Source organism: Neodiprion fabricii, chromosome 7 (genome assembly GCF_021155785.1).
Source record: "Neodiprion fabricii isolate iyNeoFabr1 chromosome 7, iyNeoFabr1.1, whole genome shotgun sequence".
Taxonomy (NCBI): Eukaryota; Metazoa; Arthropoda; class Insecta; order Hymenoptera; family Diprionidae; genus Neodiprion; species Neodiprion fabricii.
The window spans coordinates 3,149,248-3,171,185 of NC_060245.1; the positions used below are offsets into that span (position 1 = coordinate 3,149,248).

Genomic DNA, 21,938 nt, shown 5'->3' on the forward strand with positions numbered 1-21,938 from the left:
GATAAACTGTGAAGGAAATTTTTATCAATGATTCGAAAGCATCACCTTTTCTTTCTGATTGCGTTTTCGGCAGGGGAGAAATTAATTATGTACCGACAGAGAGGTAATTAATTCTCTTTGCAAGCTTATTCAAGTAAGCCCTAGCGAAATTTTTCTCTCTAATCTATTCAATATTACAGCGCTGTTATCGATTGTTGATAATGAAATTGAATCGAACGATAATTCAATTGTTCACATCCTTAGGGTCTGAAGATAAAAAAAAAGGATTTAAAAATTTAGTACTCTCCCACCAAACTAAACAATTCTAACCTGACCTAAACAAGCACTAAAAAAACTAGACGAAAGAAAAAAAAAACGAAGAGATGAGGAATTTGAAATTTTGTCACGGTATAGTTTTCAAATCAAATCTTTTCTCGGTTCTTTCTTTCACATTCTTCTTCTAACCAGGTAATTTATTTGATGGTAATTTTTCGAAAACGAAACAATCGTCAGCGGACGAAAATTCAGGATATGAAATGTAAGTGTACCAATAATGACGATAAGTTCGAAATCACGGTGTTGAGAATCATTATCGCGGGTACGTGTCGTATCTTATACATGAATGATGCATTAATTACCCTTGTCGGTGTATTACTGTAGAATTGTATGCGATGTCGTTGAAGATTTCAATAGGGATGTATTAGTGGCTCCTGTATTGGTGTACCGCGTTGATAAACGACAATTAAATCCCTATCAGAATAATTGCAAAACGATCCAATTGAGAATAAGACGTTCATCTGTATGAACCTTGATTATCAATCGATACGAAGGCAGATTTATCAAACTTTTGGAGCCAGCTGAATGATTACCTGAAATTCCGCTTGCGTTACACGTACAGCTGTGTGTATCAAAACGATCCACTTGAGAAATGGAAATAGCGTCTAGACTATACGACAGTTTACATTCACACATTTTCGGAGCTACATCATCGAAATAAAACCTGGTGTGTTCGCTTTTTCGATAACTACTTGAATAGCAACAAAGTTTAGCGCATTCATATTTTTTGGAAATTGTTTTTCTGTAAAAATTTTTCTCATCATTAAACATTTAAATTTTAGACCAATTAATGATTGCATAATTTAACTGACGTATACTTATAAATAATACTGAACAAAATAAGCAAGGTACCTACTTATGAACGAATTATTAAAAACAGTTTCGCGATTGATCGAGTGAACAAACGATCGTTACTTTAGATTGAGTGGATCAACAATTTAAATTGATATTGGATAGAATTATCTAAGATTGGATGCCTCGCACTATTTCCATACTTTGAGAATAACCCGCGTTTGAGGCATAAAAAGCTTAAACAAACCGTTATCAGAATCGCTTCTTAATCAAACATAAATGCCAAAACTCGATGCGAAGTGATTTTCCAATCATCGCGTATAAGAGCGTAGAATAATTGAAGAGGAAAAGAGAATGAATTGAAATTTTTTACAGCATCGGTTCTCGCTATTAAAGCTGCTGAAGCTAGAGTTCTAAGCTATTATTTATATATATAAAAGTATGGGTTCAAATAAATATAATATACAATCCAATCTATCACCCAAAATATCACTGACTCGCTTTCACTTTATTCATTATTTTTGCGTGCGTGCAGGTTATTACTCTTTTTGAAATCCGACGTAGCGCTTTCACGGAGACTCTTCGATACAGCTAAGCGTTTCCAACGACAACCAAGTGACTTCGCTAATAAAACAAGGCCATGAAGTAATAGAAACGGAGTTTTTTCGCCTGCTTGGGATTTGATAAGTGGATGATTGCAGGCCATCCTCATGCGTTTATCGAGTTCGCAAATGAAACTTTCACGTCCGATCAATAAGCACGAGATAGAAATACTGCTCCGCACCTCATCAAGGTCGGAATCACTCACCGATCTTCAAATTAAATTTCTAACGACGTCTACTTTCGACTGAGGTTCGGCGCATGATTTTCCGTGCATCATTTTGACGTCTCGAAAATGTTTTCTTCGTGGAAACTTTGTTGTGAGTAATTTTAGCCACAGATATAAATTTAAATTCTCAAACAGGTTGTCAGGATTGGGTGAAGTGTTTGACGTACTCGTCTCAATAAAAAAACAAAAAAACATTTTACAGGTGCGAGGATACAACAGCGATGGGTATTCGCATTGATGGGATGTTTCGCAGGTGTAAACGCTTACACCATGCGAGTATGTCTGTCGGTTGCGATAACAGAGATGGTCGTCCCTACGGGGGATTCAAACAGTACGAATTCGGACGAAACTTGTCCAGCATCCGATTCGACAACCTCGAGTACCGATAGCGGAGGCAGTTACGAATGGGACGAATATACGCAAGTATTGAAAAGCAGATCTTGTTTTGGATTTTTTTTGTTTCTTCTTGTTGAAGGGGAAGTGCTTCGTCAAATAGTGTTTGAATAAATTCGCAAGAAAGTGAAGATAAGCTGGTGCACGTAGTAATGTACAATATCTCAACACTCGGGAATTCATTCCTAAGGAAACGTCCACGTATCGATTCTTGTCAGTTCTCTGAGTCCACCCTTAGCTAGCTCCAAAACATTAAAAATTCCGATACAAATCCATTGATCAAATTTCAGGGAGTCATTCTGTCGAGTTTCTACTGGGGTTACTTGTTCACTCAAATTCCGGGTGGAACGCTGGCTGACAAAATTGGTGGAAAATACGTCCTTGGTCTAGGGATCTTTTCGACCGCCATATGTACTCTTCTGACACCGGTGGTGGTCGAAGCCTACGATTGGAAGGGTCTGATAGTCCTCCGTATCCTGATGGGCTTAGGGGAGGGAACGACTGTACCAGCAATGGGGGAACTCACAGCCAGATGGTCTGCGCCGGGTGAAGAGTCGATCATCGGAACGGTCGTGACGTCGGGAACCTTGCTCGGAGGCGTGCTGGGCAGCGCGCTCTCCGGAGTTCTGATCCAAAATTCATCCATGGGTTGGCCGCTGGTATTTTACGTCTTTGGAGCAGCCGGTGTGCTCTGGTTCTTTGCGTGGGTCTTGCTCTGCTACAACAATCCGGACGTTCACCCCTTCATAACCGAGTCGGAGAAGAACTTCTTGCGAAAAACGGCAAGTGGAAAAAGAGAGCTGGTACCGACACCATGGCGACACATTCTCACGTCAGTTCCAATCTGGGCTTTGGTGGCTTCGACCATCGGCCACGATTTCGGTCATTTCACCATAATGACGGACCTTCCTCTCTACATGAGCAACGTCCTCAACTTCTCTGTTCAGTCGAACGGTTTTCTATCGGCTCTTGCCTACCTCCTGATGTGGGTTGGGAGCGTTGCGTCGTCATGGATTGCCGACTGGTTCATAAAGACACGGAAAATGAGTGTCACGAACGTGAGGAAGTCATTGGCTACAATCTCCTCGATCCTGCCGGCCATTTTCATCATCACGGCTTCCTACGTTGGCTGTAATAATGTCGCAGTCGTCATTCTCTTTGTGCTCGGCACAGGTTTCATGGGTCCATATTACCCCGCAATGTTGATTAACCCGATGGACTTGAGTCCCAACTACTCTGGAACCGTCTTGGCAATGACGATGACGGTCAGCGCTCTGACAGGGATAGCCGCTCCGTATCTTGTCGGCATTCTGACGCCGAATCAGACGCTTTCCGAATGGAGAATCGTATTTTGGATCTGTTTTGGATTTTTCTTAGAATGTAATCTCGTCTTCGTTATCTGGGGCGACGGTGAGGTTCAGTACTGGAATGACCCTGATTTTCGACTTGGACTTGACAAACAACCGGTGACTAAAGTACAAAAAGTTAAAAACGATACAAATTCGGACAGAACGGTTGAACAGCCGTCGACTTAGATAGAGATTCTCACATCAGAATGTTATTCTTTCAATGTCAAACAGCCATGCCATCAAAAAATGCCTCATTAACAATCACCTCAAAATTTCATTTTCCACTCAACGATTAATCTTTGACAGACGCGTTTTTCATTTCAATTGATCGGAATTTGTGATCTTGTTCATTGTCCTCTCGACACGAACACGTGTCAAGGAATTGCATCTGTTCGTACTTGTCATTGTTCCAGAATAATTTCTACCATATTTCTCATCCACAGCGTAGATCAACACCCGAAGTCTCAATCGTTTAGAAATATTTACTGAAACTGCACATATGCGCTTAATGCTTGAATTTACGGTGTTAGCGATTATCGATTTTTTGCCTTTGTTTCCTATTTTTGCTTTAAATTTAAACTGCTCTGAAAATCTACGGTAATTTGTAATGTTTTAACATTGTTTAATGCAAAAGAGAATTCACTCGTAATAAAAACAGACATGTTTCACGGATAACAAAATTGGATATTATCGCAGAAGCGAGATAATGCAATCTATACTGCTACCAAATGCACTGTATCGAATCCGGAGATAAGAAAAGTTTTTAATACCTTTGAATAATCACATAAAATCGTAAATCAATATTGAAATATATGCGGAATCGATGATATCTATGTAATGAATAACAAAAAAGGTAAAAAGACGAGAGAGGTAGAAGAAGTAACCAACTGAAAATTGACAGACCGGTTTGATAACCGATTAATTCGGCTAACCGTGTAGGATGATATCCTTAATATATTCAAGTGTAAGTTTGACTTATATTAATTTGGATCTAAGAAACACGTGGCATTGCTTCGTTTGAGACGAATAATTAGAAATTGAACGATTACATTTCCGAAGGTCCGTTTAACTGAATTTATGAAGCATAGTTCAAGATTGATAATGATTTTTATGAAAAAAAAAAGTACGTTTCTCCATTTGGTCGATCATATTTCCCTGACTTTTCCCGGTTTTAAAAGTCTCTCACCACGCTGCTCGATCACTAGATCACTCGATCACTCGATTCAACTGGCTCACTCGAATCGAAACTCAGATCACTCGGGTCACCGGATCATCCATTTTTGGGCCACTGGATCACTCGATCACTCGATTAATCCCGGAGGCAGCGTCAGAGATTTTCGGGTCATTTCCGCAAGCTTCATCTTTTTTAAGTTAAATGTGTAACATATAATATTAATACGAACGTCTGTCAAATCACCCTCACGGCGAGGAGTTTCGGCGGGGTTACAATTACAGCAAAATATATTGAAAAAAAATAAACGTATTGCCGAATACGCGAAACTTATCGTAGGCATTAATTGAAACGTAAGAAGCTTAGGGAATATCGACGGTTGCGTAGAATAACCGGCTATCTCGAGTTAAGTTCAAAAACCGGCTATTTCGCGTTTGAAATTTTTTGGCCGCAAATAAAGTTGATAGCACTGTCAGGCTGAATACGAAATTCGCCTGCGCCTCACAAAATTCATACAAGCTCCGTTTTGTGAATGCCATGCATTTGTTTCCTCACTTTCTGCAGTAATTGTAAGCGTCGTGTACCACCCCCGTCGTGGGGGCGCGTTGGAAGACGTTCGTGCTAGTCTGTTGTATGTAACACGGATAACTCGGACAAAAAAAATTAAGCTCGCGAAAATTGTGCAACGAAATCTATCGTTACCTCCCGGACTGATCATTCGATCACTCGATCACTGGATCACCTTGGACACCTTAACCACCGGATGGAGTCGATTACCGGATCCCACCGACCCCTCGATCACTGGATCGTTGGATCATTTGCAGGATGGCGCCGATTGTGCTCAAATAAAATTCCCTGACTTTTCCCGTAAAAAAGTTCAGAACTCCCTGACGTTTTCCCACGAAACTTGAATATTGTTGAACAGCTTTTACGATCTTACAGCTCCGGAAGTTGTACAATGTACATCTTGAATATATTAATTTGGATCTAAAAAACGTGAATAATATTGATTCGTCTCACACGAACAATTAGAAATTGTACAATTCTATTTCCGGCAGTTAGCTTGGCTGAATTTACAAAGCACGGCTGAAGTTTGAAAACAATTTATAGAAAAGTGCATTCTTTCCCATGGTTCGTCATAATTCCTCGACTTTTCCCGATGGACAAAATTCTCCGACTACTTCCGGTTTTCCCGGTTTGTCGCCACCCTGATTATTAATAATCGCGCAAAAGGGCGCGACCGATTTACCTGTAAAAATACCTTAAATATCTAGGACTTGTCGCAAAATTCTGCAGAAAGCCAATCCGCATCCGCGTCTTTTCGAATCCGACGCATCGCGATGCGGATTGTTCTTCCGAGATGCGGGTCAAGTCCGGGAGGGAGGTTGGAGGGCATGAGTTACCTATATTGTGTGGCGTGACGGTCGGCGTTCCTCTTCGACGCGAAGTCTTCGAGCTCAGAATCTCTCCCCATCCAGCGTACCACGGAACGCGATGGATGGTCGAGAGATGCGTTTTGCCCATTCGGACGATCACAGAAGTTAATCGAATGGAATAACGATCGGTGATGACTGAATAATTGAATTGAACAACAATGGAAAAATGGTTGCAGAGTGACAAGAAATGGAAAATTCTGTCTCGTTAATATTCAAACGCTTACAAACGGTCGAGAGACTCGAATACGGAGTCTCTTGGAAAAAAAATCTCTGCGATCGTTCGACGCTGTGGATTAGAAAAGTTAGCAACATCGCGGTACATCGCGGTACATCGCGACCTTCCTACCCTTGCCTGTTTCCCAACGAAACCACCCAACGGAAAAGAGAGACGCACACACACACGCACAAACCCCGCGACGGATCCCAAAACGTTCGCCTACCTACCCGGTTACCTATATTCGATCTAAACGATTCTCCATTCTTTCCAACACACGTCATTCTTCGTTATTCGCGCCGTGGTCACTGACTTACATTTTCGTTGGTTACCTGTCGGGAGCAAAATGTTTTTGTATCGTAGTCTGCCTACTCGGAATACGGTATCGCGGTACAATATCGTATCTATCATTTTAGCAAATGTTGGCAGACTATCGGTACATCAACCTTTTGTAAAAGTGATTAAAAACATCCTGTATGCCAATTAGCATTTTTCTAAGCGAGCTAAGAAAAAAAAAAATTTGATTGGTACTTGTTGAATGTTAGAATATTGAAAATGACGTATAATATAAGATGCAATTTGATTACGTTACGTTATGCCAGACTTTGGAATTTGATCGATATAACAATAATGTGAATATTCGAATACGTTAAAACCTCAGGTGAACCCACCGCTTAAAGGACATCGTCGGTAAATTCAAACGTGGATTATTACATCAGTTGCGAAACACAATTCGATCTCGCGAGTGCCGAGTAAGCGATGGGTACCTGTCGCGATGCTCATTCCACTTTTAGCAACGTGTAAAATTTGTAACTTCAAGTGAGCTACGGTTAATTAAATTGCGAAACGAAAATTATCCGACCAAAATTCAAGCACGTTGCGATCGCTAATGAGCCTATCCATGCAGCTAAGAAATCCAAGATTTGCGTAACAATTATTGTTACCGCCACGCCACGTGACAGGGGAATACCAGGGAAATACCCGTAACCTAAATACGTGCAAACTCACCGACGTTGCCGAGTAATGGAGAAGTTGCTCGGATGTCTCTGCTTAAATCTGGAGAGAACAAAGAAGGAAACTTTAATAAATTTAGCTAAGTCGATGTTCGGTGCTCATATTAGGTATTACTGTTGCCTGATTCTATATTCATTGACTTGGACTAGAAGTTGGGTTCAAAAGGACCATCTTGAATTATGAAACAATTATTTTAAAAAGTATTCTCACCTCCTCTGGGCTGCCCCACACTTTATGTTACGTAGCGGTTCTTGTAGCATCTCAGGTTCAATGGTCAAGCGATACGCTTTCAACACTGAAATAAGAATATAATAAATTATTGCTCTGAAAAAATACTTTTAGTTTTATTTTATGTTCTATGATATGTTCTATGAATATTTTTGAATGAATTTTATTTGAGCTTCAAATCACCGTAATAAATTTCACAAATTTCAAAATATATTTTTAAAAATTGAAAGAATCGTTTCCCGACTGTTGGACTAGGCTCCAAATTTCTGGAATAGACAGCAGGATTTGAAAGAATTTACTCAAAAATATCGATCGATATACCTACTCAAGTTTGAGAAAAAGATTCTGGTTCTAAATTTCAAAAAAACGTCGGTAGAAAAGTGTTTGTCACATGAGCGCTTCAAGTTTCGCTGAAAATAGACCACTTTTACTTAAGACCACATTTCAGTTGGATAAAAAGCGAGATACACTCAATAACAAGTCACACAATACTCGTAGCATGATATTGAACAGATCCTTGAGATTAATCTTTGCGCTATTTGGTGCCGAGGATCTGAGTCTTTATATTATACCGGATTAATGTGCCTTCTTATTCTACAGAATATAGCTATGAAAGACTTATCGCCATTAAACCAAAAGTCATTTGCCAGCTTATGATTTGTGAATTACATAAATCTAATCTGCATGCAGTTATCTTGACCTCGAACGTTGGAGTCTGGTTATTAGGCACAAGATAGGAACACTGCAGTTCTACGCCTTATTGACGACGGAGTGAGGAACACAGCACTAATATTCACAATCAGCTTATCACGAAAGAGCGTTGCAGTCGGATCTTCAGATCGATTTTGTGACAAAGTCTACTTTCGGCTAAGATTCAGTGGTCTCGTCTACTCAATTTTAACGTCTCGACGATGCTTTCGTCGTGGAAACTTTGTTGTAAGTAATTTTGGCAACCGGTAGAAACCCAAACTCTGGAAGAAGTTGTCACAATCTCATGAACTGTTTGACATACTCGTGTCGATGAAAAGAATAATCGTTTCACAGGTGCGAGGATACCGCAGCGATGGGTATTCACAGTGATGGGATGTCTGGCAGCTGTAAACGCTTACACCATGCGAATATCTATGTCGTTAGCGATCACGGAGATGGTCGTATCTGCGAAAACTTCAAACAGTACGAGTTCGAACGAAATTTGTCCATCATCCGATTCGACAAACTCGGGTACCGGTAGCGGTGGCAGTTACGAATGGGATTCTTATACACAAGTAAGAAAACACGGATTTAAGTTTCGATTTTGGCAAGGAATCATATCACGATGATTCAGGTGATCGTTAGAATTGAATTTTCAAGGTTGTATTCTTAAAGAGGCACTGCTTCACATAACGTGTTTAAACAAATTCGCAACAAAGTAAAGACAAGTAAGTAACTCGTAGTAATAAACAATATCTGGATACTTCACTTCAACAATCACTTCATTTTAGTCATCCGTATAACCGTTCTCCACCAATTCCAAAAAATTGAACATTATCATACAAATCCAGAAATTGAATTGCAGGGAATCATTCTGTCGAGTTTCTACTGGGGTTACGTGTTCACTCAAATTCCGGGTGGAATGCTGGCTGACAAAATTGGGGGAAAGTACGTCCTGGGTTTGAGCATCTTCTCGACTGCCATATTCACACTTCTGACGCCGGTGGTGGTCGAAGCATTCGACTCTACGGGTCTCATAATCCTGCGCATCCTGATAGGCTTAGGGGAGGGAGTGACCATACCAGCCATGGCAGAGCTCGTACCCCGATGGTCCGCGCCGGGTGAAGAGTCAACCATCGCGACGGTCGTGACATCGGGAACCAAACTTGGAACCGTGCTGGGCAGCGCGCTCTCGGGAGCTATGATCCAAAATTCATCTATGGGCTGGCCGCTGGTATTTTACGTCTTCGGTGCAGCCGGTGTGCTCTGGTTCTTTGCGTGGGTCTTGCTTTGCTACAACAATCCCGACGTCCACCCCTTCATAACCGAGTCGGAGAAGAACTACTTGCGGAAAACGACAAACTGCAAAAAAGAGCTGGTACCGACACCCTGGCGACACATTCTGACCTCAGTTCCAGTCTGGGCTTTGTTGATTGCAACTATCGGTAACGGTTTCAGCTATTTCACCATGGTCACGGACCTTCCTCTCTACATGAGCAACGTCCTCAACTTCTCTGTTCAGTCGAATGGCTTTTTGTCGGCTCTTCCCTCCCTGCTTATGTGGATCGTGAGCGTTGCAGCGTCATGGGTTGCCGACTGGTTCATAAAGACACGGAAAATGAGTGTCACGAACGTGAGGAAATCTTTCACCGCCGTCGCCATGGTCGTGCCAGCCATTTTTATCGTCACGGCATCCTACGTTGGCTGCAACCGCGACGTCGTCGTTGTTCTCTTTGTGCTCGGCATGGGTTTCATGGGCCTAGGTACTCCCGGGATTTTCATTAACCCGATAGATTTGAGTCCCAACCATTCTGGAACCGTCATGGGAATGAAGTCGACGATCAACGCTCTGGCAGGGATAGCCGCTCCGTATCTTATTGGCATTCTGACGCCGAATCAGACGGTTTCCGAGTGGAGAGTCGTATTCTGGATCTGCTTTGTCTCTTTCTTAGAATGTGCTCTCGTCTTCGTTATCTGGGGTAATGGAGAGATTCAGGACTGGAATAACCCGGATTTTCAATTTCGACTTGATAAACAACCGGTGACTAAAGTACAAGATGTCGAAGACGTTGCTAGGTCAGACATAACGGCTCAACTGCCGTCGAATTAAATAGAGATTCTCACGCCGGAATGCTTTGCATTCAGTATTGGATGAACTCGAATCAAAAGATTCTTAATACGCAATAACCTCAGCGTTCATTTGTCCACTCCATTCCTGGTCTTTAATGAACCCGTTTTCCAATCAGACTAATCGGAATTCATGGTCTGATTCTCCATGCTCTGAACACAAGGACGTGTCTATCGGTCATTTTCGAGAATGTCAATCGTACGTTATAAGTTAATTAAGTTTGCATACGAGCAAAACAATCTAATCTGAATCCAGATTTGCATTTGGCAATTGGGCGGCCAAGACGATAACAGAAATAAACCAAAATCAAATCATTTTCAAACATACACAAAGTGCAAACTTCATTAATAATACCGAAAAAAAATTCGCTGTCGAAATTTGCGTAACTTGGTATTCGAATTCAAGTACGAAAAAGTTATCATGAGTTTTAGAGGTCAACCCAATGTAACCCCTCACATCTGTTCATACTTATCACATGTTTTGAATAATCTCTACATTATCTTTGATTCAAAACACAGATTAATACGCAATGACTTCATTTATAATATTCCCTGCGACTGTAAGCATTGATACATCGAACATTTATTGAGCTTTCACCCCTGTTTACTGTGCTTTCGTCAAAATTGTACCTCTGGGAATATGCGAGATAATTCAAAACGTTTCAACATTGTTCAATTGAATGGAAAATTTAACTGTAATAAATAAAGAATTTTTTTAACATTATTAACACGTTAAACGTTGTCAGATGAACCGAAATCTAACAAAGAAAAGCAGAACGAAATGGATAACGAGATTGGATTTTATCGCAGTGGCGAGATAAACACAATCTATATTGCCACCAAGTGCACTGTATCGATTCGAGAGATGAGAAAAGTTTTCAAATACCCTTGAATGAGGGCACAGAATCGCAATTCGATTATGAAAGATCTACGCAATTGGTGATATCCATGTAAACGATAAAAAAAAAGGTAAGAAGATAAGAGAGGCGGAAGATATAACGCGCAAGAAACTGAAAACGTGGCATATTCCACAAATTTCCATCAAAATCAGTAACAACAAAATTTGTGTCGATGAAAACTCGACACATAGGTAATCAAATTATCATACATCCAAAGTTGCGATTGGCTCAAGAGATCGGGAAAATATTCAATCCAAAAAGTCTTGCAGGACGGTCGCTTATGAAAAAATTGAGCGATGATAAATTAAAATTGGAATAAAATGACTCAGAGCAGATACATAATTTGACCTTGTTTGGTTTAAAAAGTGTACGGGGTTCCAAGTCATTTTTTTTTCTTTGCACGATGTCAAAGGGATAAAATGCTTATTCGGAATTATTCGGAATTATTCGGATATTCTGCTATGTCAACTTAAATCGACCACCCTGTATACGTCAACGTCGAAATCGCACAAATTACCCCTTTAAAAGTGTATCAAATTTAAGATTCGTAACGTGGGTGGACGGAAAAGTTCGATACCGGAATGACCCGACCTTCAGACCGAAACAAACCAATATTCGGGATATTCTCGATGTCAGTTTTTAATCATTCGAAACATACGCAGGGAAATCGTAATGCCAAATTAAGCTCATAGTCAGTATCGCGTCAGGACGTACAATTTCAGAAATAAGATAAAAACTGAGCAATTTGACGAAATTTACATTTTGGAAAAAAAAAGAAAAAAATCGAGCAATTTCACGATGCGCAGTGAAAAATCAGTCTCAGAACTACCGATCCCCGAATCGAGAGCAACCAGCAGGAATAACAACAACAGGCAACGAAGCATCGCGCCCAGCGGAACAGATGCAACGAGCTGTCTCATCTCGATCAAAATAAGATACCTAATTGCTGGACAGCATCACGACGAGACAGGGAAATCGCAACGCAACAGGTTCGTACAGAGAAATCTACGAGAGGCAGATATTCGTACCGTAAACACGACTCGACTCACCTCTGTGGTGTCTGCAGCAGATGAAATTGATTGGAGCAGCTCGATTCGCCAGGCATGGATCGCATCCGATCGTCACTCGCACGTATTCACCACTTGACATTGCGCACGCTGTTGAAAATTATTACGAATTTACTACTCATTTACCGTACAAAAAGATCGTCAATTTACGAAAGTTAGGTTGCAAATTTACAAATTCGGTAAATCGCTATGCGTTTGTCTTAAATTTACTATGAAAATTTTTGATTTTACTAAAATTTATAAAAAACAGAAAAACACAAAAAAGTAATTGGAATTTACCGAATTTTATTGTATTTTCAAATTGAGTAAACAGCAAATGTATGGAGAATTCACTGTTCCGTATCCGAATAAAACTTCCCATTCGGTGTATGGGAAGAAGTCCATAGAGAACTTTTCAACAGCGTAGATACACGTTCGGTTATCAAAAAACACGGAAAGAAAAAACACACACACACACACACACACACACACGCACGCACACACGGACGCCGAATATCACGCGGTAAGCGTCGCGACGCCGTCAGACTGCGTGGCGCCGCGCGCGATCGCCGTACGCAAATGACGCTTCGTTGAGTTCCGACCGACGCTGACCGATTCGCAACGTAAACACGGAACCGCGTCGGTTGGGCTTCCGTTGCTCGCTGCGTCAGGTGTTGACCTTGGTTGAAGGATTCAAAATAACGTGTAAGGGTCTGGATTTTGAACTTCTTAATTGCTGATTGCACACTTCCAAAGTAGAACATCAAAGATGCGTAGCTACGTAAATTTTTATTTCTTGCACAATAACAACGAGCATCGGAACAAGGAAGCAATCATGGATGACTTGAAAGTATTGGTTACTGGAAGTAAGGCAATAAGTAGAAGACATTCAAACAGGGTGTTCAGGATTTCAATTTTAACTTGTAAAATAATATTATTTATAATTTACGATGTATAAAGATCTGTTGAAGTTTGGAAAAAAAATATGCTATACGATTGATTTCGAAAATTCTTACTCGGTAAAAAATTATAGTAATTAAAAACGTCAATTCCGAAAAAAATCAATTCGTTCTCTAATGACGTGTATAAACAATCGTTTTGCGGTACAGAATCGCCGGTTTGAGTGATGATTCGGTGACAATTGTACAAAAAAATTCCAACCGCCAGTCAGCACTATTTTTGCGATTCAGATTACAAGCATCGACTGCTTTGATCTGATGAACATAGATAACGAATTGAACAGCGCGGAAAACAAACCTTTTCATTTCATTCTACTGCAATAGCTACGTTATTGTCAAATAAAAGCATTAGAAGAATGTTACGAAAAAATTTTCTATTCATTTTTTAATACAAGTTACCCGCTACTGAATTATTACCCCCCAAAGTGATACGAACAACTTTCAACCGAATATTCGAGTATTTTGAAATCAACTACATATGAATAACACGGCAACAGCATCGGCTGATAATCGACGTCAAAATTTAAACTAACAATAAGATGCGACGCGTTAATTCGAGGTCCAATTTCGTGATGAATTCTTTGATCAATTAAAAATAAAATCAGATTTAGACGTACTTCCTGTCAGTAAAGTTATGTATTATAAATATTTCGAAACTTTGCAAAGCCGGAAAATGAAACACAATTACAAGAGATACTTGGAATTTGCAATTATTAGCGACAAATCAGTTAACAATATGCTTATTAAACCGATCCATTTAAAAAATTATTAAATAAGGACGTATTCTGGAAGTGGACGCAAGAATTGTCGAAAACTTATCAATATTTGAAGAATACTTTTGTAAATAATATAATTTTACACCATGTATCGACAGATATCCCATTTAATGTGCAAACTGATGCTAGTGATAAAAAAAATCACCCCGTAAAAATATCAAAGACTCAAGTTAGCGTAAAGAAAATTATTGAAGCATACACCGGTACCTAAAGTGGGTCAGCCTAATTGAATTTATAAATAGTAGATTAAGTAACTATTGTAATAATAATAATAAGGTTAATAACTTATCGATGTCTCGAAGAAAATACGATATAAAAGACGCAGGATTATTAAATCTGGCGATTCAACATTTTCTTGTCGTTCCCTTGCTTCTTTAGTTCGACTCACACGTATAACTATCGTCTCTACTCTCTCCTAACTCTCTTCAGCCTCAATCGTCAACTCTCTAATACTCTCTTCCTCTCTCGCTGTATACTCCGCCTGCCATTCACTCACACTCCAATTACTCTCTATCTACATTTTGCCGTCACTTGTATCCTCACCGTATTTAACAAAGATTAAATTGAAAACAACTTTTATTAATTTTCTGCAATACAATAGACGGTACGGATATAAGAAAATTTCTTCATACAATGCGAGTATGTTTTACAGATTTTACGTACGTAAAGTACCCGTTACTCATACTGCAAACTTACGCTCGACCCGAAAAGACCGAGTTCACCCCCTTGTTACATAATATACTATTTCAGGTTCGATAGAAACTTCGTAAATAATAGCTCTTTTACACTAAAGTCAACTTTTTTATACCGTAGTTATTTTTATTTTTACATTTGGTACATTTCCGTTTTTGGTACATTATTTGGACAAATCGTTTTCTAAACTTTAAAGTAACGTGACACTCGGCTCGATGAGCCTCCCCACCCTAGAGCATAACGTCATATTAGAACGGTGTCTTGATCTTGTCATCAGATTGTGAAGTCCGTCAGTTGGCTCGAGGTCTAGCCATGGATCAGACGTACTGTGTAATCGGTCTAATTTTGGTGACACTCTCGCTTTTATACCGGCATTTGACCAGCACTTACGGTTACTGGAAAAACAAGTCGGTACCATGTTTGAACGGAGCTTTACCGGGTCTCGGACACATCGCGCCGATGATTTTTCTGCGAAAGCAGATGTCGGATATGTACAGAGACTTCTACAACGAGATGCCGGGTCGCAGTGTAATCGGTCTCTACAACTTTCGAAGACCGTCCTTGATGCTGTGCGATCCGGAATTGGTGAAGTGCATAATGACGAACAAATTTAAGGATTTCTCCCACAATGACTTTGAGATAGACACAAGAATGGATCCCATACTGGCCACTAATGCCGGCTTTACAAACGGAGATCACTGGAAAGCATCGAGACAGCAATTGAGCTCGGCCTTCACCTTGGGGAAGCTTAAATATTTATTCAAGTCCATCAAGATCACTTGCGGTGAGCTCGACGGGTATTTAAATAAAAAATGCAGCGTAAATGATCGCCGTGATACAGTGGAGCTGGAATTGAAGGATCTGTTCTCGAAATACACAGCTGGGATCGTCGCAAGCTCAGCTTTTGGCATCGTCGATGACAGTTTTAAAAGTGACGATAAATACGGAGCTTTCAGAGCCACTGGACGGCTGATGTTCGAGCCGTGGTTCGCGAAGAGTCTGATCCGGAACATCATGCTGTTCATACCGGTGCCGTCGAGGATCATAAAGACACGTTTCATACCCAAAGAAGTGGATCAGTTCTTTAGGAAGGTCGTCAAGGACGTTATCAAGCACAGAGAAGAGCGGGGCGGCGAATACACGGACTTCTTGCAGCTCATGATCGAGACCAAGAAGAAGGCCAAGGTCGACCTGAGCTTGGAGCAATTAGTCGACAACGACGTCATCGCGTCTCACGCAGGTTCCTTCTTTTTCGACGCGTACGGATCGATCAACGTCACCCTGAGTTTCCTGGTATTCCAGATCGCCGAACACCCCGAAGTCCAAGATCGTCTCCGCCAGGAAGTCGTAGACATCGTTTCAGATAGTGGTGGCCTCACTTACGAAGCTGTCCAACGAATGGTATACATGGATCGAGTCATCAACGAATCCGCACGCCTTTATCCCGCTTTTGGAGCACTTTTGAAACGGTGTACGAATGACACTGAGCTCGTAGGTTCGGACGGAATCACTTGCCAAGTCAGTACTGGAACTTCTATCGTGATACCGGTTGCTGCTTTGCACATGGATCCCGAGTACTGGCCGAAACCTGAGGAATTTAATCCTGAACGTTTCACCGAGGAGAACAAACAGCGGCGACACAAATTTGTCTATCTTCCGTTTGGAGGGGGGCCGAGGATTTGTCCTGGACAACGGGTCACCGTGTTCATCGTGAAGGCTGCTGTCGCGACGATCATTCAGAAGTACAGATTCGATCTGTCGTCGCGAAACAAAATCCCCATTCAATTGAACCCAAACTACTTTGTGACTACTGCTGTTGGCGGACTTTGGGTGAAATTCACACCATTGTGAAACGAGCTGCTTCTTCATGAACTGTTAATGTATGAATTTTGGCTCTTTTGGCCTCGCAAGTCAAATCAGCATCTGATAAATTATAATTGTTTTCAATTTCACTTGAGTTTTGCTCAAGCTGGTCTTGATGATAAGGAGGTACATTCACTTCATTAAAAGTATCTCATATTATCCTTCCTAGTTTCGGTTGTTGAAAACATTTCTTCTTAACGCAAAACGATTTACACAAGTGCAGTTGATTTTGTATACCAGAAACTAGTTGAGAATAAAAAAAGTATAGTAGTTATCCAGTCATCCGACACCGTTCAAATGTTACGTAACGCTGAGTGGAGAAGGGGGGAAGGGGGGGGGGGGGCGCGAAAACAGATAAAAACATCGTTGTGTAATAACTAAACGAGTCCTGAGATAATTAAGCGGTAGATGAATATTCATTTCGGTAGGAAAAGAAATACTTCTAACAATAAGATGTCATTATGATTCTCATATCGATATAATAATGTGCTCAGTAATGATGTCTTTAATGGGATATTTCATGGAATTGAGTGAACCAATTACTTTTTCGTTAGTCGCATAGTTTGACCACTCCAGGTTTCACCAAAAACAGACGATCTTTATCCAAGTTCACATTTCAACCGAATAAAAATAGATAAAACATCGAAACAAGTCGCACAATCCTCGAAGCACGTTTTCGAACAGACCTTTGACACTAATCTCTAATCTATTCGGTACCGGAAGTACTATGTCTTTATAGTATACCAGATTCCCGGGAAATTTTTTTTTTCCTTCATCTTGATAAACATTTTTCAAATCAATTGTGATTATATTTGATTTACGTGAATCCAAATTTTGAAGAATCGAAGAGCTACCGAAATTTCCTTAGATGTAAGTATATTTACGTACACTCAAGTTGATTTGATGTTGTCAATAAACGCTTATGCTTATTAGGTCTCCGTAATTCTACTTCAATTTCGGTAGATTTACTCAGATGTAAATAGATCATATTGCATTGGAGCCTTTTGCTGATTAGATCTGAGTAGATCTCGTTCGATCTATGTGGATCTCATCAGATTTAATTTTACATCTGAACATCAGTTCATACCCTAACAGTACCTACTTGATTTTGTTCCAGGCTCTGCTTAACCAAATGTACTATCCGTAACCTAAACGTGTGAGAATATTCAAGGAGCAACCTAGCTCGGATGATAGAGTCAAGTACATGAATCTGTAGGGCGTGAGCTCGCGTCTTCATGTTAGTGACGTTTTTTTCATCTTTCAACTCCTTCAAATTGTTAACTTCTTTTTATTTATAAAAAATGGATACATAATTTGACTGTAAATGAACGACTTTTACGATTCCACTACATTTAGAGAAATTTAAGGCACGTGGATCTATTTGAAAATTCACATCTAACATGTAAAATCGACGTGGATGAAAAATATTATTTCCGAGATTTGTCCTGTTAAACTATAGCATGAATAAATAGGCTATAAAAGGTTTATTGCCATATAATCGCGGGTTTTACCAGTATATGATTTGGGTATTACATAATGATTCTACATAGTTCACGTGCCATTATGACTGTCTCGTTATTGAGCACAAGATAGGGAGACTGCAGGTCTGCATCTCACAGATACAACGTGATAAAAAAAAAACAGTGCTCGTACTCAGAATCAGCTTATCACGGAAAATTGTAACACGTCTTCACATTTATTTTGTAATGAAGTCTACTTTCGGCTGAAGTCCAGTGTTCTTCTCTACACAATTTTAACGTCTTAAGAATGCTTTCGTCGTGGAAACCTTGTTGTAAGTAATTTCAACCACCGGTATAAAAACAAATTCTCAAATAGGTGATCACAATCTGGTGAAGTGTTTGATATACTCGTGTCGATTAAAATAATAATCGTCTGACAGGTTCGAGGATACCGCAGCGATGGGTATTCGCAGTGATGGGATGTTTGGCAGGTGTGAACGCTTACACCATGCAAATATCTCTGTCACTAGCGATCACGCAGATGGTCGTATCTGCGGAAACTTCAAACAGTACGAGTTCGGACGAATTTTGTCCAGCATCCGATTCGACAAACTCGGGTACCGGTAGCGGTGGCAGTTACGAATGGGATACTTATACACAAGTAAGAAAATACCGATTTCTGTTTCGTTATTGGCAAGGAATCATATCACGTTAATTCAAGTAATCGCTAGAATTGACTTCTAGAGCTTCTTGTATTCTAAGAGAGGCGTTGCTTCACAAAACGTGTTTGAACAAATTCAAAACAAGGCAAAGACAAGCCAGTCACTCGTAGTAATAACCAAGATCTGGATACTTCAGAATTTATTCTCCAGGATATGTAGAAAGATTATCTCATTTCAGTCGTCCATGTGACCATCCTTCCCTTATTTCCAAAAAAATTAACATTATGATACAAATCCATTAATTAAATTGCAGGGGGTCATTCTGTCGAGTTTCTACTGGGGTTACTTGTTCACTCAGATTCCGGGTGGAATGCTGGCTGACAAAATTGGCGGAAAGTACGTCCTGGGTTTGAGCATCTTCTCGAGTGCCATATTCACACTTCTGACACCGGTGGTGGTCGAAGCATTCGACTCTACGGGTCTCATAATCCTGCGCATCCTGATAGGCTTAGGGGAGGGAGTGACCGTACCAGCCATGTTGGAGCTCGTACCCCGATGGTCCGCGCCAGGTGAAGAGTCGACCATCGCGACGGTCGTGACATCGGGATCCGTACTTGGAACCTTGCTGAGCATGGCGCTTTCCGGAGTTCTGATCCAAAATTCATCCATGGGTTGGCCGCTGGTATTTTACGTCTTTGGAGCAGCCGGTGTGCTCTGGTTCTTTGCGTGGCTCTTACTCTGCTACAACAATCCCGACGTCCACCCCTTCATAACCGAGTCGGAGAAGAACTACTTGCGGAAAACGACAAACTGCAAAAAAGAGCTGGTACCGACACCCTGGCGACACATTCTGACCTCAGTTCCAGTCTGGGCTTTGTTGATTGCAACTATCGGCGACGGTTTCAGCTATTTCACCATGGTCACGGACCTTCCTCTCTACATGAGCAGCGTCCTCAACTTCTCTGTTCAGTCGAATGGCTTTCTGTCGGCTCTTCCCTTCTTGCTTATGTGGATCGTGAACATTGCGTCGTCATGGGTTGCCGACTGGTTCATAAAGACACGGAAAATGAGTGTCACGAACGTGAGGAAATCTTTCACCGCCGTCGCCATGGTCGTGCCAGCCATTTTTATCGTCACGGCATCCTACGTTGGCTGCAACCGCGTCGTCGTCGTTGTTCTCTTTGTGCTCGGCATGGGTTTCATGGGCCTATCTAATCCCGGGATTTTCATTAACCCGATAGATTTGAGTCCCAACCATTCTGGAACCATCATGGGAATGAAAACGACTGTTAGCGCTCTGACAGGGATAGCCGCTCCGTATCTCGTCGGCATTCTAACGCCAAATCAGACGGTTTCCGAGTGGAGAGTCGTATTCTGGATCTGCTTTGGCTCTTTCTTAGAATGTGCTCTCGTCTTCGTTATCTTGGGTGATGGAAAAGTGCAGTACTGGAATGACCCTGATTTTCGAGTTCGACTTGATAATCAACAACCGGTAACTAAAATACAAAAAGTTGAAAACGTTGCTAGGTCAAACATAACGGTTGAACTGCCTTTGAGTTAGATACAAATTTTCACGCTAGAATTCCATCCATTCAGTATCGGTAGGTGCGAATTTAAAGATTCTTAATACACAATCACCTTACTATTCATTTCTCAACCCTATTACTGATCTTAGATGTAAGCGTTTTTCAGTCGGACCAATCGAGATTCATGGTCTGACTCACTGTCATCTGGCCACAAGCGCGTCTACACCGATCATTGTCGAATATTTTCGATCGACAATCAATATAAATAATGAAACATAATCGTGATCTGAAAGTTGTAAGTATTTCAGAAGGATTAATGTCTGGAGGTAGTAAATCCCATTAATAAATAGCGGTCACCACGAAGAAATTTCGATAAACGAGACAGCGAACTGATTTACACGCATGGCAGATCGTGTGCTGTTGATTGGACACCCGCTGCACTAACTGGAAGAGTCGCGAAAGATAACGTGGCCTACCAATATCAAGTATAGAATAAAGAAGGCGGCAGCTTAAGAGGTAAAGGCGGTGATCCCACGATGTGAGTCAGCCTGATTAGAGGCGATAAGGACTGATGTGCTCCTCACGATTAACTCCAAGCACGAAACTGCTTGTTACGGTGGTTGAAAATGGAACATTCACCCCCATACATCGATGACTGTCAAAGAAAGCGATTCAAGCTGATTCACAGCCCTTAAATTGCCACGAATTTTTTGGCCTTGCTTTTATCGCCACTCAAAATCTTTTGACAAAACGGCTGAAAATCATCTCTTGATCAAGTTGATTCATTAAAAAATCTCTAGCAGAGCAGTTCGTTAAGACTTTGACCTCGGTAGTTTACAGAATCTTTCAAAATTCGACGATTTTATTAACTCTGCAGAAATTCCACGTTTCTTTTCATGTTTTAAATATTATCGTCTCTATCATAATACTAATAAATCATTATAATTTGTTTCAACTTGAAACTGAATAAATCTAATCATAATGTTGAATCTACATTTTGAGTAAACCTAATCAATAACCACCAACGTGAGTAGATCATCTTGTGCAAATTTATTAAACTATATCCGTATCCATCTGGTATATGCACCGGCACCTATTTGGCATTGGTGAATTATCCTTATCCTTCTTTTGAAAAACCCATATAAATTTTACCGTAGATGCCAAGGGGTGAAATTTATCAAGCAAATAGAAGAGGAGGCAGAGCTGGAATAAGAGTTGAATTTCATAAGCTTTAAGTAATCAAACGAGAGGTTCATTTGAGAGAATTGTATTCGGCAGTGACGAAGGGTAATTATTCTGAACCCGGTTAAGAACATGTTCAGTTTGAAATTATAGAAACTATTGATAAATTTCGTGCGTGAAATCGTATTACACAGTTTCTAAACGGCGCATTAAATTATTAAAAAAGATAGAGACGACTTAACAGTTTGTACCCTATCACAGAGCCCGAAACAACCCATATTGACTAAATTGACGGTGATAAAATCGGAATTATA

At 40.6% G+C, this 21,938-nt stretch overlaps 4 protein-coding genes across 6 annotated transcripts; all 4 read left to right on the forward strand.

Annotated features, from left to right (window-relative positions):
• The first annotated feature begins 957 nt into the window (after nt 1–957).
• On the forward strand, nt 958–11,247 carry LOC124186558 (sialin-like). Of its 3 annotated transcripts, none has more exons than XM_046578368.1 (4): nt 958–982; nt 8,432–8,677; nt 8,786–9,006; nt 9,297–11,247. In XM_046578368.1, the coding sequence occupies exons 2-4, from the start codon at nt 8,653–8,655 to the stop codon at nt 10,539–10,541; spliced, it is 1,491 nt and encodes a 496-aa protein (XP_046434324.1). In that variant the 5' UTR covers nt 958–982; nt 8,432–8,652; the 3' UTR covers nt 10,542–11,247. The 3 variants fall into 3 exon arrangements, with proteins under 3 accessions (XP_046434324.1, XP_046434325.1, XP_046434323.1); XM_046578369.1 differs by having other exon boundaries at nt 8,468–8,677; XM_046578367.1 differs by having other exon boundaries at nt 964–982; nt 8,342–8,677.
• Nucleotides 2,240–3,864, forward strand: LOC124186586 (putative inorganic phosphate cotransporter). The gene is made up of 2 exons (XM_046578418.1): nt 2,240–2,359; nt 2,620–3,864. Exons 1-2 carry the CDS (start codon nt 2,240–2,242, stop codon nt 3,862–3,864), a joined length of 1,365 nt encoding a protein of 454 aa, XP_046434374.1.
• Nucleotides 11,248–15,205: 3,958 nt separating the features above from the next.
• On the forward strand, nt 15,206–17,726 carry LOC124186449 (cytochrome P450 9e2-like). Its single transcript, XM_046578186.1, has one exon. It carries the CDS (start codon nt 15,244–15,246, stop codon nt 16,780–16,782), a length of 1,539 nt encoding a protein of 512 aa, XP_046434142.1. The 5' UTR covers nt 15,206–15,243; the 3' UTR covers nt 16,783–17,726.
• A 118-nt stretch (nt 17,727–17,844) lies between these two features.
• LOC124186450 (sialin-like) lies at nt 17,845–21,910 on the forward strand. The gene is made up of 3 exons (XM_046578187.1): nt 17,845–18,586; nt 18,695–18,915; nt 19,230–21,910. The coding sequence occupies exons 1-3, from the start codon at nt 18,562–18,564 to the stop codon at nt 20,475–20,477; spliced, it is 1,494 nt and encodes a 497-aa protein (XP_046434143.1). The 5' UTR covers nt 17,845–18,561; the 3' UTR covers nt 20,478–21,910.
• The last annotated feature ends 28 nt before the right edge of the window (nt 21,911–21,938 follow it).

Coding starts and splice junctions, on each gene's coding strand:
- LOC124186558 (XM_046578368.1), top strand. CDS start 8,653: ATGCTTTCGTCGTGGAAACTTTGTT. Junction 8,678..8,785: donor TTCGTCGTGGAAACTTTGTT/GTAAGTAATTTT, acceptor ATCGTTTCACAG/GTGCGAGGATACCGCAGCGA. Junction 9,007..9,296: donor AATGGGATTCTTATACACAA/GTAAGAAAACAC, acceptor ATTGAATTGCAG/GGAATCATTCTGTCGAGTTT.
- LOC124186449 (XM_046578186.1), top strand. CDS start 15,244: ATGGATCAGACGTACTGTGTAATCGGTCTAATTTTGGTGACACTCTCG.
- LOC124186586 (XM_046578418.1), top strand. CDS start 2,240: ATGGTCGTCCCTACGGGGGATTCAAACAGTACGAATTCGGACGAAACT. Junction 2,360..2,619: donor AATGGGACGAATATACGCAA/GTATTGAAAAGC, acceptor ATCAAATTTCAG/GGAGTCATTCTGTCGAGTTT.
- LOC124186450 (XM_046578187.1), top strand. CDS start 18,562: ATGCTTTCGTCGTGGAAACCTTGTT. Junction 18,587..18,694: donor TTCGTCGTGGAAACCTTGTT/GTAAGTAATTTC, acceptor ATCGTCTGACAG/GTTCGAGGATACCGCAGCGA. Junction 18,916..19,229: donor AATGGGATACTTATACACAA/GTAAGAAAATAC, acceptor ATTAAATTGCAG/GGGGTCATTCTGTCGAGTTT.